We start from the raw sequence: 18595 nt of genomic DNA, 5'->3' as shown, positions 1-18595 counted from the left end.
TTAGGAATCCTATTTTCGTCGGCATGATTTTCAAAAATATGAATTTGAAAATGTTTGTGAAATGTGAAATCTACTTATATATTAATTTTATAATTTCAAAAATATGAATTTGAAAATGTTTGTGAAATGTGAAATCTACTTATATATTAATTTTATAATAAAATATGAATGAAACGAATTAGTGAATGCGACAGACCTCCTGAAATGACAAAATGAGACTCCTATTATCGGAGGAAGGAGTAGAAAATAGAGTTGAAACTGTGCTTCAATGGAATTGAGAAAAGAAAGTGAACCAATCGTATCATAGTATACCCAGTGGCATTTTCCAAACAACACCACCATTAAAATGTTTATGTTCCATACAAATCAAGAAAACCTCTCACTATCAACCTGTCTTGTATATAAACTATAAAACTCAGAGATATTCCATAACTATAAGCTAAATAAAGATGGTTGATCCGAATAGGGGATGAAATTATGTGAATCCGGCTCTATATGTATCGAAAAACCCGTGATTATATCCGGCTCGGCTGAGGCGAAAGAAAGTTAGTAAACGGGGGCTCGGCGCTTGAGAGCGACGTTGGAGAACATACCCATGTTTCCCAGCCAGAAAAGAACTAAAATAATAATGCTTGTGATGCCCACCCACATCCACTGCTGTAGTTTCTTCTTGTTCCTGTTTCGAAGAGGTGGCGGGATGGATTTTCCCTTGCTGTGCTTCGCAGCCAGCCAAGGCTTTTGAGCCTTTTTGGTCGTTGCAGTAGTCGTCTCCTTCACATCTACGTCCTTGCTATTATTCTCAGCGGCGCTTTCAGAGCTTGCCGCTGTTTCACAGTTGTTGTTGGTGGTGATATCGTTAGCGTCTGTTCCTACAGCCTTCTTCCTTTCCTTCTTTCTCAGTCTCTTCTCTCTCTCCTGCGTAATTTGTATTCATGTATAGATTAAGTAATCAGAAATGTGGAAGGAAACCGAGGGGTGTAGACGATTTTTTTTTTTTTACCTTTTCTCTCTGTTCTGCCTCCTTCTGTGTCTTCAGTTCGGCTCTTTGCTGCATCTTCTCTGCTTGCCGCTTCTTCCTTTCGCGTGCCTCATTGGCCTTTGCAAGTGCCTCCAGGCGGCGTTGCTCTTTCAGCTTTGCTGCGTCTTCCTCTCTTCTCAGTTCTTCCGCTTTCCTTATCAACTCAATCTCCTCCCTAGATTTGACCGGCTCCTCATCGACAAGGTGGCTTACAGTATGAGTATCTGGCCCGTTTTCTTGTACAGTGACAGCAGGCGCGTTTACTACTTTCTGGTTCTTGGGTTCCGTCGCTTTCTTGATTGATTTAGTATCTACGGTCATTTTCTCAGTAGGTATTTTCTGATTTAGCTCCGTAGTTGGAACTTGTGGCGCTAGATCAACCTTGGCTGGCGTTGACACCACCACCCTCTTGTTACCTCTCTCATTAGCATAACTGGGTACGACAGGTGGTACCTCGTCAGGTCCAAGTGAACGACAGTCCAAAGTCCCGAATCTCCGGACATTACTCCTTGCATTGAACTTGGCGTAGTCGCTACGGAACTCAGGGTTCGTATTCCACAGCTCCATAAAACTTTCAACCTATAAAATCAAGATGCGTGCAGAGAGTTAGGAGGCTTATTTGAAACATCGACTGCTGCTCGGGGTGCAATTCCAAAACTTGCCTGATTCATGCACAAGAGGTAAAGTGCTTCTGTATCCCTGCTATATGCATAATTGCTGGCAACAGCAGCAGCATCCTTGTACTTGAAGAAGTATTTGCTCTGCATTTTCAATTATTTAATTACACTGAGCCACTTTACCATTATTTTCAACCAAAAATAAGAAAAGTAGATGAAGAATTTTAAAAAGTATTCAATCCACACAAACTTGAATCTATGCAAGTAGTTTGATCATAGCATTAAGATAACTCCAAAACTAGGTTGAGTTTATTCTCATAATACTACAAAGCGGAAAAAGTAGAATTTTCAAAAGCGTATGGTGCATGGATGCATACGCCTTTCTAACAATTCAGAATCAATCACAATGTACAGGCAATTCTCTCAAGATAAAATACTTAAACAAGTGGGGATGCCCATTACCTTTTTTGTGAGTTCTTTTCTCAAATCCTGCCACTGAGCATAGGCTTCTTGTCGGACATCATTGGCAGCCCTAAACTGAGCTTGGAGTTCCTTAACCTTCCTGTTTTCATCATCATATTTTTTGCCAGCTTCCACAGCAGTTGCTTCAGCCTTTACAACTCTACTCTTTAGAACATCAAGCTCTTTCCTTAGAATCTGCACATTCCCCAGTCCACTTTAGAAAACACAAAAGACCTTTCTGTCCTACTGAACTTCTAGCACAATATAACTGTGCATACATCTTTCGAAAAGGTTCAAGTCTTGTAACAAGGAGCAGAGTATAACTAAGGTAGTACGATTTATTAAACTTATTGCATAAATAATGAGGTCATCAAACCTTTAAGCGCTCTTCAGTCTCCTCTCTCTGCTCAAGAGCCTTCTTGATTTCATCTTGGCTACCCATGTTAGAAGACAATTGTTCACGAAGTTGTTTCAGTTGCTTGATTTCACGAATAAATTGTTTTTCTTCCTTCAAGGGAAGAGTCTCATGTTGTATCATATGTTCCATATTATGTATCTGGTGAAAGGTACACGATTCAGCCACTTACATAAGCAAACAAGAAAATAGTACGATTACAATACAACATGTAAAGTTGTGGGCAGGGGCATGCATACCTGTTTATCAATATCCTCAATAGATAATGCATTCTTTGCCTTGTTGATCACAGACTGAAGAGAATCTATTTCTGTGCGCTTTGACCTGACCAACTTTCGAGCATTCCTACCTTCACTCTTGGCATACTCATAATCGATACCATGAATCTGAGTGTTGGCCTGCTAAATTGGAAAACTCAATAATATAAGTGCATAATTCTTGAAATCAACTAATAGAGGAAGTTGAGAAATATATGTCTTACTCTTTTCTCTTGGATTTGAAGTTGAACAGCATCCCTGAGTCTTGTCGTCTCATCAACTTGTATCTTTGCAAGTCTGATTTGTTCTCTAAGACTTTCATCATCAAATCTTGGAGTCCTAATCAGAAAGTTGAATGGCTTTGTTTTAGCCTTGATACTTTTGTCTTCTACATCAGTAGTACTTGTAGTGGACACCCCTGCTGAAGACACTGAGGTCTCTTCGTTCTGAGAATTCTCAGTGTTCTCTTTCTCTTGCACCAGCAGGTTCTCTGGAGCACCTGCCAGTTGATCTGCCACATCTTCAACACCATCTACCTCCAACTCAAGGTCCACTACACGAGCATTGCTGCTATCAGAATCATCTGTTCTACAAGAGACAGTCACATCATCAATCTTTTCGCCACTGTTAATGGCAGAAAAGTCAGGAACATGAGCATCAGGTTCCAATTTCACATCAAGTGTTTCTGGTGAGCTATCTCCAACTTCTGATTTCCCACTTGAGACTGTAGATTCAGAATGGGCCTCACCGCCTTCAAATGCTATTTCCTTTTCTGGACCCACCATGTCAAGCACACCGTCAGATCCTGAGCTTGCCTCCTCTACAGTACACCTTATCCCACTGTCATGAGCAGGAACTACTTGCTCAACGATTTGTGATTCTAGACCAACAACTGAAGGAGAAGAGAATTTTCCAAGTTCTGCAACATCAGAAACTTCAAGTTCACTTTGAGGTGCATGAACATCTGCTGTTGGATAGCATTCAGTTTGGACAGAAACCTCAGTTGAGGTTTCAGCTGGCAAAGTATCATCAGATACTCCAGAAACATCAGGTTGTTCCTGAGATCCTTTGGTATTTTGAGCACCACTGTCAACTTCAGATACATATACAGACAAGTCGTCTTCCTTTCCATCTAAAACCAAGTCACTAGCAGTTTCATCATGAGAATCAGAGCTACTCACCACAGGTTGCTCCTGAGATTCTTCATGAAATTGAATACCATCTTCAACTTCAGATACAGATACAGGCAAATCATCTTTCTTTACTTCTAAAACCAAGTCACTAGTAGTTTCATCATGAGAATCAGAACTACTCACCACAGGTAGCTCCTGAGATTCTTCATGACATTGAATACCATCTTCAACTTCAGATACAGATGAGACTTCGTTTTTTTCTTCCAAAACCAAGTCACGAGTAGTTAGCACTTGAGAACCAGAACTACTCAACACAGGCTGTGCTTGAGATTCTTCATGATATTGAATACCATCTTCAACTTCAGACACAGATGAGTATTCATTTTTTTTTTCTAAAACCATGTCCCGACTATTTGGCACTTGAGAAGCAGTGCTGCTCACCACAGGTTCTTCCTCTGATTTCTCATCACATTTAGCCACATTTTCAACTTCGGACACAGATGATTCTTCACTTTTTTCATCTAAAACCAAGTCACAAGTGGTTAGCATTTGAGAATCAGCATTGCATACAGCCGGGAGTTCCTGTGATTCTTCATGACATTGTGCGCCATTATCAACTTCAGGTACAGGCAAGTCCTCGTTGTTTTCTTCTAGAACCAAGTCATGAGTAGTTTGCACATGAGAATCAGTACTACTCACAACAGGTTTTAGATCATCTGTTTCTCCCACCATATCTTGAGCAATGTTGCTAAACCCAGAGTCATCACCCTGTTGATTTTCAAGTATATCCGAGCTCAAGTCTGTCTTCGCCTCCTCCTCAAGGATCTTGTCCATATTATGAACTGAAAACGGTTCTGAATCCAAACCCAGGGAAGTTGATGTAGGAACTTCATGTTCTGCAGCTTCTGAGGTCGGTTTTGCATCATTCTCAGCCTCCATAGTAACATTTTGCAAATCATGCTTATCTTCATCCACAACCATGTCTTGAGAGCTTTGTTGTACCAATGCCTCAGTTACACTTGTGTTACTTTGATTTTCACCATCATCGGGACTATGGGAACCATTGATGTTCGAAAAATTGGTACGTGATTCTCCATTATCTTCTACTTCTGCTACCAACTCTAAAGCCCCAACTTGAGTTTCCTGATTCTCAACAAGACAAGGAGAGTACTCTGCTATTTTTACACCATCAACATTCTCTTGTTTGCCTTCTTCCACAGCCTCAACTCCTCCATTTTGATCAAAAGCCTTCTCTACCTCAGCTTCCGGCATGCTTTCAGATTTTCCGTTTGAAATTGAATCCTCAACTTGCTTAACAGTAGCTTCTGCCACACTTCCAGGTTCCCCAGTATGCACCTCCTCAGGATCAGCAACAGAAACGTGGAACCCCTCAGCTTTTGCCAAGCTTTCACTTATTCCATCTGAATCCACAAGTTCAACTTCAGCTTCCAACAAACTTTCACTTTTATTAGCATTCACCTCCACAGAGTCAGTAACAGAAACTTGGACCCCCTGTCCATTCTCATGGGAACTCTCATGATTGCAGGTAATATAATTTACTAGGTGAGAGTGGCCGTTGCTCGGCTCAACTTCCCCATTCTCCCCCTCAATCAGGTGTGGAGCTTCCTCACAAAATTCACCAACTTTTTTATATTGGGAATCCTCAGGTGGAGGCGGAACAATAGAACCCCCAACAGCCACACCCTTGTCATCGAGAGTATCATCAGGGAGGCCATCAGACCCAGTAACGAAAATATATGAGTGATCCAGATCATTGGCTTGGTCATGGTGGTTGTTACCGTTGCTGTCGGGCTTGAGTAGATCCTGGTTAGAGCTCATGTCCAACCCACATATCTCCTCAATTGCAACCATTTTAGACGCCACATTTGAAACCTCCGTTTCGGCCATTATTTTCTGAATTTTCCAATTCCAGATCAAAATCAACAGTAAAAGGACAATGCATAAACAAACAGCTATAAAACATTAAAATGCAAAAGCATTCAAGAATCAAGATCCAACTAATATTCGAATTGAGTCCAGGAAATAAGAAATCTAACCAGAAAAGGGTAAAAACTGAGATTGCACAACTTATTTGTTCAATTTCTCTCTCTTCATGAAGCGGGCGCTCCTGCATTATGGGTTTTGCCTTTTACTCTCTTTTATGATTTTATCTTTTCTACCATTACCCAGTAATTGATGACAAGACGATAATCATAAAAGATAAGGAAATAATATCCTCAAAGCTATTAAAAAATATTCTAATTTGCTAATTACAAGGAAAAAGATATTTTATATTTAAATAAAATGTTGAGATAATTACTAACTTACCATACCCAAACCCAATCTTTTCGGTAATTATAAAATTTGTAACAAAAATAAAAACTTTTTTAATCGGACGCCCAATTAAGCTTAACACTTAACAGTAAGCTTGAAGCAATGTATATATGGAGTGCTTATCGATAATTCGTAATTGTAACCGACACGTCACAATTATAGTAGTAATATTTTGAACAGTTCACGATAATCGTTTTCCTTTAAATATCACTCTGCACTATCTTCCTTCCTTCGTCCTATTTATAGACATATCTCACAAAGACTGACTGACTGAGCAAAACAGAGGCCAGAGGTATGATCTTCAAAGTTACAAAATTTAGCATAACACCAAAAAATTTCCTTCAATAGATTTAATTTATACTCTAAAATTCTCTTTCGAATTTCTTCTATTGGTTTGTAAATTACAAATTCCCGAAGAATTTCAATTATCTCACATGGTTGAGATAAGCATGAGTAATGGTGACGTCCCGTAAACAAAGTGGACCTTACTACTAATTTCATCTTCCACTTTTTCTATTTCGTGGCAAAATTTTGTTTTATCGTGGTCCATATGATTATAACTAGAAAAAGACTAATCTTTTTTGTTGCGTTTCTAGTTTTCACACGCAAATGAGATTACCACTTAAATATAGCTAAACAAAATTTCAATCTTTCAGTTTCAGAGCTACTATTTCCAAAGAAGTACAGGTTTGAACTTTTACTAACTTTTAACTTTTTTTTAATAGATTAGATCGGAATTGGGTAAATTAGCATTTAATGAGGGATATTCAGCGTGAAGCCACCCCTCTAATTCAACACCTAACCAATACCTCGCAATAAATCACATTCTAATCGCCAACAGAAAAAGCAAAACGAAATGGAAATGCAAAGAGAGCAGCCAGAATGTGGGCCCCCAGCATTTCACGAGTTTTTCCACCGCCAATTCTATCTATCTGTTTATTTTCACAATAAAATACTCATGACTTTCAGATTTGGTCAAAGAACGAAAAAAAAAAACTAATTAAATTAGGATTAATTAATATACTCTAATTACCATCTTTTAAAGTTAATCAACTTTATTCTAAAATCTAAACTGCCAGAATTCATCTATATTACAATACATACATGTATTTCCCACTTTGACAAATTCAAGATATTATTTTTTTTTCAATTACGCGTGTTTGAATTACTCTTTTTAACGGAAAGGCTACAAATCAACGGCTCACCAAACTCTTAATTACTGTTTCCTACTTTTCTATCATCCTGGTGAAAAAACTCATTGCACAGACGTGAAATCGTAGATGATGCCAATTTCAGATTAACAGAACATGATTATGATTATAGATGCAGAAATGACATTAATGCCAATTTCAGATGAACAGAAATGCGGTATCTACTATATCTCCCTTCCCCCTTTCTGTTCACCTATAGATAAGCAAGCACAAATTCATATGAAGCAAAAAAAAAATGACTCCGATCATCAATGACGGCGAGATCATCCACACACGCACGCAAATCACAGCATTCAGCTCACAATTTAGACCTAATTCAAACCAACTCGAAACGAAATTCGAAGATCGCACGAATCAATGGATGCAAAACAGAAGAAATTGAACGAGCTGACTCACTGCGGAATGTGCGATCCCGGCGCGGAGAATCCAGATCCGATTTGACAACCCGATCGCGCAGATCACGATCCAATGCCGACTGAATTCCGAATTCGGATTTCAGTATAAATTACACACACAGCTCGATGTGTGATTGCGTCCTCCTCTCCTCAAACACATACGATGATTGCACGCGCGCACACACACGGAGAGCGGCGGCGGCCGGCGGAGAGAGCGATTTCGCAGTGGCGGTGTGTGAATGTGTGTGAAAATGGAGGAAATGTGAATTGATTGATGGGTTTGGCGGTGTGAAGAAGGTGTCCGAAACCAGATCTGTTACAGTTATAAATAGGGATTTGATTGAATATAAATAAATATACAAATTAATTAATTCACTTTTTTTCTTTTTTACTTTAACTTATTTTTCTAATTAATTTTTATTTCACTGCATTGATTAATTTCATTTGACTTTTCCATTATATAAGAGGAAAGCAATAATGTTTAATGATATGATTAAAATCGGATCTAACCGAAAAATCTAGAGCACGTAAGATCGACACTTTTATTAACGCGTTCGCGGGAAAGCGGTTTAATCCGATTCGGATATAGATTCGATGCGCCCAGAAAAAATGGAAGGCACGAGAGGGGATCAAGGGGGAGATTGTCTACTGTCGTATTAGGCAAAATGTGTGTCGAGAGAAATCGACAAATTCTAGAGTCAAAGGTTAAGGGCGACAGGAAGTGGAGGATGTGCGCACGCGCATAGCTGTTTTATCTCGACTAAATGTTTGCAGACAAAAATTAAATAAATTCTAAAGTCAAACATTGAGATTAGAAGAACTATATGATGAATTTAATTTTAACAGTTTACGCATAACAGTTTTTGTCTTTTAAAAATATGTGGAGATAAAGAAAAACTTTTTAAGTCAAAATGTTGAGCTTAGAAGATTCTATGATGAATTTAATTTTGTTAATTATGTGTTTTCCTAAATCATATTTATGTTGAAAATTGTGCATAAAAGATTTATATGGAAAATTTGAATTTCAATGTAAATTTATTAAATTTATGTATCAATATGTTTTCATCCTTTCTTTTGCAAGTACAAAATTTATTAATTTGATGAGTATTTTTTTTAGATGTTTCTATCTAATGGTTCAAAAGCCATTTAATACATGTAGACATAAAGTTATTTTTCTTAGTAATGTTTAGTTTGACTGAAAATCTAGATTTACATAAATATCGACGCTTTTGTTAACGCGCCACATAAATGATTTGATCTTATTTAAATATAAATTCGACGTTATCCAGAGAAAATGGAAGGCATGAGAAAGGGTAAAGGTAGAGGTACCGACTATCATGACAGCAGGAACAGACACACATAGTAGTCTTTATCTTGTAATATGTGCGCCAAGAAAAATCAAACAAGTTTTATAGTCAAAACATTAAGGGTTGTAGGAGTAGCGGGCATGCGCACGCGCATAGCTGTTTTTGTCTTGACAATGTGTATGGTGAAGAATGAAAAAGACTCTAAAGTCAAATATTGAAATTAGAAGAATTTATGTGATGAATTTAATTTTCTAGCAATGCGCAAGTAAAATTTTTTCTTTTAAAATGTGAGGGGATACATATTAAATCAACTCTAAAGTCAAATGTTGAGCTTAGAAGATACTGTTATGAATTTAATTTTATTAATTATGTATGTTCATGACTCATTAATATTTGTTAGAAGTATAGGGATGTAATCAATTGCTAACTAATTACCAATCCCAAATTGAGACCAATTTTCAAATTATAAGATCTTGTGGTTAATATAATGCCAAGTGTAATATATTTTAAATTTAAATAATTATTAATTAAATTAAAAGGGTATTAATGTCAAATCTTATATGTAGTAATTATAACTAACTACTTTCTCTCTCCTCAAAATCATCTCAAATCCTTAAATTTACGTAACTCTCTCAATTTAAATTATTTTTTCGCAAAAAATATATCAAATTAAAGATAATTTAATAAGGATTCCAACGATATCTCAATTGCATATGTTCCGACGACGTTCGGATGATGAAATTTGATATTTTTTATTTTAGTTTTCGTAAATGTTGATACCCAGATTTTTATCAACAAATACATCAAAAAATCTCAATAAAACCATGTAAAAATCTCAATAAATATGTGTTGATATTTTCTTGTACTAATGTTGATATTCTTATATCATATTGTTGATATTTGTAATACACAATGTTGATATAAAAAAACACCCACGAAAATTATCATATGATAACATAATGACGATATTACCTTTTTGTTGATATTTTGTCTACTATTTATTGAGATCTGTGAGCTTTAATCTCATCCACTCATTTTAAAATCCAAGGGTGGAGATTTAGTCTTGATTTTGGATTAGGGTGCTATAAGCATTAGAATAAGACCCTTTATATATTGACTTATCGCATGTGCATAAAATATTTATATGGAAAATCTGAATTTCAATGCAATTTTATTAAATTTATTTACTTGTATATTTTTCATCCTTTTATTTATATTAAATTTATTTATTGGATCATTATTTTTTCTTTAGATTTTTTTTCTAATGGTTCAAAATCCATTTAATATGCGTTGGTACAAAGTTATTGCTCCTAATAATTCACACCTAAATTCATGTGGGTGCTGTCGTTTCTATTTTTTGTCTTTTTTTATTTTTCTAACCAATTAAGCACATTTTTAACAATTATTGTTACTAAATTTGAAATAAGGTTAATGCAAATTATGCAATTTCTCTCATGACCAAATTGTGGAGGCATATACGCAATTTAATTTACATATCTTGAAATATTCCTCGAAAACAGTAACATTCCCAAAAAACATAGTAACAAATAATTGGGAAATGACATCTAACCATAGAGAAAATGATTAATTTAAACAACGAAAGAATGAAAGACTTTTGGTTTTTGATGAATTTATTTTGAATTTCATGTAAAGAGCAAAATCATTTGTCGGTTATCGGTTTTATTCTTTATTTATTTAATCAAACACACTATTCCGTATAGTTGTGCTTACTAAAGAAACTAAAATAAAAAATAATTTCATGTATTGTGCACACCTATAAAATTCGAAATTAATTAAAGATAATTGTGGGTTTTAATAAATCGACTTTAGAAAAGCGTATCTTTAAATCTATTCCAATTTTCACAGCATATCTAACGGAAAAAAAAATTCGTTTTGGTGAATAAAGCTAAAAATAACTTTTAACAATAATACTACACATAATCTATCATATACAATAATACAAGTCAAATATTAAGACTTGAATACTCCAAAATTAACATGCATACAATGATTAAAAGTATTCCAATTTCCACATTGAATCCAAGTTTAAGATTTTACTTAACCATCATGTAGAAGCCATACATTTATGAATAAAGATATAAGCATATTTATAAATGGAGTATCAATTATAAAATAGATCATAAAACTTTATATTTTGAAATTTATGATCATTCATGAAAAAAAAGTGACGGATCGAAACTAATATATAGAGTATAATATAATAGTCTATATATGGAGTACTATTATTTAATGAAACTATGGTACACAGTTGATAAGAGGTGGTTCACATCACTCTTTGAAAATTAAGTCAAATCAAATAGTAAATTTTTAATAAAGCCAGCTCATGTGGATCCAGTTAAGTAATTGGCATTACATGTGAAGACACAGCTCATTTAGATCATTATTTTATTAAAAAATATCTTATATAGCAAATTGGGTCCAAATTTAAATATCACACGTTGATTAAGTTAAGGAGACACCCTTTATTTGTGCCATAATTACAATAAACACGTCAAAGGAGTTTTAAAAAAGAAAAGGACAAAAATCAAATTAATTATTTGATTTATACGAATATGACCCTTACCTAACTATTGGATTTCATGATGGAATTAAAATAGGGTAGACATAAATAAAATGAAAGTGTTACTATAATTTTAGGTTTTTACCCTTTTGAGGTATGAGTATATGAGGTAGTTCGACTTTTAGCACTATATATGTGAATTACTTTGAAATATTTACATATCGTAATTCATGGGAATATATTTGACTATTTGTGGTGCATTCACAACTACTTCCGTAAAGCTATTTAAGTCTTTAATCAATAATTTATGATAATTTATGTGATTTTGTATACCATCTATGAAGCAAAATATGTGTGCATCTATAGCATAATTAATTATAATACATATTAATCTCTTATACTTTTGAACCAGATTCACCTTTGTCACACTAACAAAAAGTTAATATCATAATAACAATATAATAATTGCAATTTATAATTTAATATATTCAACTAAATAAATGAATTATATGTGCAAAAATTGCAACTCATAATGTGATGCGTTATATGGTGAAAAATATAGATACTAATATATTATAAGCAATCCTTTATATAAGTCATACTACTACTCAATATCAATATATGTGTATAAATAGATATCTTTAATTAAAACAATGTGGTTCAATCATCATTTTCAAAAAACATCATTTCAATACATAGGACGATTGAGAAGAAAAAAAAATGAAACCTCATAACTTAATATTCAATTTTCAAATATTGATCATTATTTGACCAAAAATTTAGTTGGCTACTAACTATAATATTTATTTTTAGGCCCAATATTTCGAACCATTTAAAGCCCAATCCATCTATGCAATAAATAAGTAAATAAATGTTTGATCCACCTGGAATAATGTTATCTTTAGGCCCAATATTTCGGCCCCTTTTCTCTAAGCCCAATTCCTTCTGCAATAAAAAAGTAGATCCGTTGGAACAACAGTCCATAATTGAATTCACCTTTTCTTAAAGTTAAGATATAATTAAATATAAAGTGTGTTACTATCACTATGTTAGATTGGCAAAAACAATTATATTTAACCATGGCATAATGTATGAAATCAACATCCAAGCAATATAATTTGAAAAAAAGGATCTTATTTTGATTAAATAGTCAAAGCAACTGCCGGCCTCCCATCACACTATCTTTATTTATTTCTTATTTTGTTAATTTGGTAATGCCAAGAAAAATGTGTAGTTATATAGTTTCTTCTCACAGTGTAAGCTATTGTACTAATCAAAACTCTTGAGATGGACAAGGAAGATGGCAAGTACAAAGCTCATATCATAGTTCTCCCATATCATGGGCAAGGCCACATAAATCCCATGCTTCAATTCTCAAAAAGATTAGCTACAAAAGGGATCGAGATCACACTAACCACCACACTCTCCAACACCAAAGCCATGGCATCAACAAATCCATCATGTTCCATCAATTTCGAGTCCATCTACAACGACCACGCCCAGGGAGGCGTGGCGGGCCCCAGTGGGTTCAAGGGCTTCCTTGAGAGGTTTGAGGTGGCCGCCTCCACAAACTTGATACATCTCATCAAAAAATTTCAAGATTCCAACAACCCCGTGAAATGCCTAGTCTATGATGCAAATATAGCTTGGGCATCAAAGGTGGCCGATGAGGTTGCCATCGCTCGAGCTTCCTTCTTTACACAATCTTGTGCCTTTGTTGCTAGTTGCTACCCGATGCACTGTGACTTGGCCGGGGTAGTGTCCCCAGTTGTCCCTCCTTTGCCCATGCCCGGTCTGCCCGAGCTTCGCCTTCCAAATTTACCCTCGTTAGGCCCTCAGGTAGGGAGATACTCCCCTATTATGAGGTACATCTTGAGCCAGTTTGACAATACTGAAAAAGCAGATTGGGTTCTCTTCAACTCATTTCACAAATTAGAAGATGAGGTAATCAATTTATATTATTGAGTTTTTGCACTTGTTAGATTAATCATTTTTCTAACTATATTTGTTGAAATGTTCTAGGTTTCAAGATTCATTGACTAAGTAAAAAACAGGAGAACCTCACCAAAGTTTTATTTTTTCATTTTACTTTAAAATTATTTGAAAATTATCAAAAAGTTTATTCAGAATACTAAAATGTCGGAAAAAAAAAAATGAAAAACATTATATTTTTCCTGTGTCTGCCACTGATCATAACCTATGTCCCGAATATAGGTTTTCAACTGGATGTCGAAGCTATGGCCTGTACACACCATCGGGCCAACGCTACCATCCCTATACCTAGACAACAGAGTCCAACACGACCACGACTACGGCTTCAACATCTTCAATCCAGAAACACACACATGCTTGAAATGGCTCGACACCAAGGCGAAAGGCTCGGTCGTCTACGTCTCCTTTGGCAGCGCCGCAAGCCTAACCACAACGCAATACTCCGAGGTAGCCAAAGCCCTTCTTACCCTCACCTCCAAAAGCTTCTTGTGGGTGGTGAAGCCATCCGAAGAAAACAAGCTCCCGTCCAATTTCAAAGACATCGGATCATCAGGATTAGTGGTGCCATGGTGCCCTCAGCTACAAGTGCTGTCGCACGAGGCGATTGGGTGCTTCGTGTCTCACTGTGGCTGGAACTCGACTCTCGAGGCAATATGCCTGGGCGTGCCCGTGGTGGCGATGCCTCAGATTCTAGACCAAGTGACTAATGCACATTATGTGGAGTATGTTTGGAAAGTGGGGATTAAAGTCGAGAGCGACGAGGAGGGGCTTTGTTCGAGCGAGGAGATACGAGGATGCGTGGACGCGATCATGGCTGGTGAGAGAGGGGGTGAGATAAGGAGGAATGTGTGTGGATGGAGGGCGTTGGCGAAGGAGGCTATAGAGGAAGGGGGAAGCTCGGATGTTTGCATTGATGAATTTGTTGCTAAGTTAAGCATACCTCCATTAATTTGTGACTAGTTTGAATCCATTTAAAACAAGAGTGGAAAATATAACGAAAAAGTGGTTGTTGATGATGATATAGTCTCCCTATTTTATTGTGATATGTTAAGACTTGGGGTGGATTTCAAATTTTCATGTGTCTAATTTCCTAAAATCTAATATCCAATATTATTTTCGATTCGGGTATCTAATCCCAATTTTGGATTTTTATTTTAATTTTGTTTTTGTTTTTTTAGCAAAATTAACTACAAACATTAGAAATACAAACTTGTAATAGTTCGAATTTGATACAAACTTGAATTAGTTCGATTAAGAGAAAAAAACTACTACAAATTTTTAGAAATAAAAAATTTATAAGTTATAGCATCCATCATTCATCAATAATAAAACATCACAATTCATATACTAACCCTAAATGTGACTTAAGAGTGAAAGATTTTGGGACTAGATTTAATTATTTAATTTTTTAAATAATAGAATTAATACATAATTTATTAAATTTAAATATTTAAAAAACAATCGGGTAATTCGGGTAATTTGGGTATACCTGATCGGGTATCGGGTTATCCAATACCCGCTAATTCAAAAATCCTATACCCAAACCCGATCCCAAAATCCAAAAAAACGGATATCGGATATCCAATTACCCGATATCCCCCTATGTGGCAATATGCATAGATTAAGGTACTACTATGAGTTAGTATTTCTGTTATAATAAAGGTATTATATTAAAAATATCATCGATTTTGGATGAAATCTGATATTTTTTGCAATTTCAAAACTTGGTCTATAGTATCAGTAAATTTCCCAATCCTGTTTGATTTGACTCATTTTCGACAATATGGAATCAACATGACGTTTTAAATGTTAAAAACAAAAAAAAATGAGAAAGATTGGCTCAATGTTCTCCACGTCACGTTTTCATCTTCAATCCTCCGAAAGTAATGTTGTGCTCACTTCATCTTCATCTCCTCCTGAATTTAAAGTTTGCGAAAATACTAGTCCTATATAGGAGTACTAGTATTATCAACGCTTGTGGTATTTCGCATCCATGCCCCTAATAAATCCTGTTTTACAAAATTTGGTTTATTTTATTGCATTTTAATTTTTTAATGGATACAACAAACGCTCCTCAGGGGTTAGTTTGGGTATTCTGCTGCCCCAATCAAAGAATCTGTTGATTTGAATTTTAAAACGGTTTGAAATTCAAAATTGTTGCCGTTATGTTTGCGGATGCCTGTGTATATAAATAATATCCGTTGCTTCCACTCCGAAGAAAAACCTAATTCAAATCCCCAATTTCGAATCGCATTTTCTCACACACACTCACGCACTCGCAGAAATGGAAGAGAAGCCGAAATCTGCAATGGAGGCATTCGAGAAGCTTGAGAAAGTCGGAGAAGGAACATACGGGAAAGTGTACCGTGCGAGGGAGAAGGCCACCGGAAAGATCGTGGCGTTGAAGAAAACGCGCCTCCATGAAGACGAAGAAGGTGTGCCCCCGACTACTCTTCGCGAGGTTTCGTTGCTCAGAATGCTGTCTAGAGATCCCCATGTGGTCAAGTAAGATTCTCACTTTTGCCTCTGTTTCTGCATACTACCTGTTCGATCAACTGATTTTTTTTTTCGATCAATTGTTTTGGATGTGATTCGTATGTTTCATTTCATAGCTCGATTTTGTGTTAATTGTGAATTTTCATTCTGGTTAGATTTCAATCTTGTGATGGTGCTGATTTGATTTGGTATCTCCAATAACTAGGTTTTCGTGGTTAATTTAGCTGATGCTTTTCATTCTTCCATGAATTGGGGGTTTTGTTCGCAATAGTGTGAATACTCAGAGCGATTAGCTTATTATGTGTAGGTTTTCTTCATTTTTCCATAAATTAGGGGTTCCTTTAGATACACGAAGCAATATTTTGAATTCTTAATGCGATTAGCTGCAAAATGACCAGGATATGAATATGTGAAAATGAGTTTGATTAGTCTTAGCAATTAGATAACAACTTTACTACGACTTTTAATACATGCTGAGGAGCAGCTTAATCATCAATATTGTGCTCTTGAATTTCAAGCATCTGAATTTGATCCATTTTGCAGATTGATGGATGTGAAACAAGGCCAGAATAAGGAAGGCAAGACTGTCCTATACTTGGTGTTTGAGTACATGGACACTGACGTCAAGAAATTCATCCGTAGCTTCCGCCAAACTGGGGATAACATTCCTAGCGAAATTGTGAAGGTACATCGCCCTTCCTACTTGTTTGATTTCTCTGCATTACTAGTCTTATCAATTGATTAGATTCATCTTAACACCTTTTTATCATTGGTGTTATCAGAGTTTAATGTACCAGCTCTGCAAAGGTGTTGCCTTCTGCCATGGCTCTGGTGTTTTACACAGGTAAACATTGGTCTTATTTCTAATACACATCACCGCCTTCCGTTAGCCTCCACTTAATGACTGAACATGTTTATTGTGCTTCCGTGTAGGGATCTTAAGCCGCACAATCTTTTGATGGATCGTAAAACAATGATGCTTAAAATAGCTGATCTTGGACTAGCAAGAGCTTTCACTGTGCCAATTAAGAAGTACACTCATGAGGTATATTTTCTTAATTCTCAGCCAACTCGAACGTTATTCCTGTAATTAACCGAGCAGATTGTGAAAACGAATGCAATATTTGCAGATATTGACCCTCTGGTACAGAGCTCCCGAGGTGCTTTTGGGGGCTACCCATTACTCCCCTGCTGTGGACATGTGGTCTGTCGCATGCATATTTGGTATGAACTATTCAAGTTGGAATCACAAATCTTAGTTTATCAGAAAATTTTGAGTAAGCTCTTAGATGTTTTGATTGATTGAATATTGAATCTCTCAGCTGAATTGGTGACAAATCAAGCTTTATTTCCTGGAGACTCTGAGCTGCAGCAGCTTCTACACATTTTCAGGTCATTCATCAAATCATAGTAGCTCTTGACACCTCACCTCATTTTCCTACCTTAATTCTCATCCATTTTGATTTGATGAATGCAGACTACTGGGAACTCCGAACGAAGAAATTTGGCCTGGGGTTAGCAAGCTCGTAAACTGGCACGAGTACCCACAGTGGACTGCCAAGCCACTTTCAACAGCTGTTCCTGGTCTGGATGAGAACGGCCTCCATCTCTTAGGGGTAAGTTCTTGATTTCTCAATCGAGCTTCATGAGAAGCAAACAATGTCGCTTGATCCTGATCCATATTCTCGTGGTTGCAGGAAATGCTGCACTACGAACCATCAAGGAGGATTTCAGCCAAGAAGGCTATGGAACATCCCTATTTCGATGGCCTTGACAAGTCCCTTCCCTGAAAACGCAGCCCCGGTTTTCGATATCTGGGATTTATCTGCTTGCTTGCTTCCCTCGAGCATATGTTTTGGCCAATGCTTATTGACATTTGCTGATTTTACTGATTAGAGCAAACTCTATGCTCTCTTTTGGTTTTCATTACTGTAATAGCTGTAGTTATGACTTTTTCCTTGGGTGCTCTCTACCTAATATTAGTATCTCCTATTAACAATGAAATTTGCTTAATTTGCTACTGTTTAATTTCAAGCCTCCAACATCTATACTAAAATATTTGAGCATGTGTTGATCCTAATTAGAACAATTTCTACACTTGCAAGTTTCATTAGTTTCGTTCTGAATCAAAGGCCAATGAAAATTAAGGTGAAATGCAAAGATTAATTAGATAAATAGAAAAAGTAATTACTCCATTAATTCCGTTAAATAAAAATTGATTGAAATAAAAAATAAAAATAGATTGATCATCTATACAAGCATTTTGCCGATTAATTGTACATGCAATTAATCGTATTTAAATTTTGTTTCTAACTTTATAATTAAGATTTGTGGAGGTTATGACAAAATTCATTAATTGCGCATAATATAGTATTTTTTAATAAATGAAAGGGATACAGAAATCGGTTACACTTTCCGTAACTGCCTTTTTGCCTCT

At 36.0% G+C, this 18595-nt stretch overlaps 2 protein-coding genes and 1 pseudogene across 4 annotated transcripts; 2 read left to right on the top strand and 1 right to left on the bottom strand.

Annotated features, from left to right (window-relative positions):
- Positions 1-274: 274 nt before the first annotated feature.
- On the bottom strand, positions 275-8149 carry LOC125214000 (calponin-like domain protein). Of its 3 annotated transcripts, XM_089062906.1 has the most exons (9): positions 7844-8149; positions 5960-6030; positions 2994-5816; positions 2752-2913; positions 2474-2653; positions 2098-2292; positions 1681-1779; positions 1001-1597; positions 275-915 (listed from the first exon to the last, which is right to left on the bottom strand). In XM_089062906.1, exons 3-9 carry the CDS (start codon positions 5808-5810, stop codon positions 547-549), a joined length of 4419 nt encoding a protein of 1472 aa, XP_088919032.1. In that variant the 5' UTR covers positions 5811-5816; positions 5960-6030; positions 7844-8149; the 3' UTR covers positions 275-546. The 3 variants fall into 3 exon arrangements, with proteins under 3 accessions (XP_088919032.1, XP_047970787.2, XP_047970789.2); XM_048114830.2 differs by lacking the exon at positions 5960-6030; XM_048114832.2 differs by lacking the exon at positions 5960-6030 and having other exon boundaries at positions 2752-2910.
- A 4808-nt stretch (positions 8150-12957) lies between these two features.
- LOC125220801 (mogroside I-E synthase pseudogene) lies at positions 12958-14622 on the top strand (annotated as a pseudogene).
- A 1257-nt stretch (positions 14623-15879) lies between these two features.
- CDKB2;2 (cyclin-dependent kinase B2;2) lies at positions 15880-18186 on the top strand. Its single transcript, XM_048121172.2, has 8 exons — positions 15880-16167; positions 16702-16843; positions 16941-17002; positions 17092-17203; positions 17289-17382; positions 17481-17550; positions 17636-17774; positions 17856-18186. The coding sequence occupies exons 1-8, from the start codon at positions 15947-15949 to the stop codon at positions 17946-17948; spliced, it is 933 nt and encodes a 310-aa protein (XP_047977129.1). The 5' UTR covers positions 15880-15946; the 3' UTR covers positions 17949-18186.
- Positions 18187-18595: the final 409 nt, after the last annotated feature.

This window comes from Salvia hispanica, chromosome 1 (assembly GCF_029641045.1).
Source record: "Salvia hispanica isolate PSC_SH4W2 chromosome 1, Shi_PSC_v1, whole genome shotgun sequence".
NCBI classification, from domain to species: domain Eukaryota; kingdom Viridiplantae; phylum Streptophyta; class Magnoliopsida; order Lamiales; family Lamiaceae; genus Salvia; species Salvia hispanica.
The sequence above is the reverse complement of the archived record's forward strand: the minus strand, read 5'-3'. Positions and strand labels throughout refer to the sequence as shown.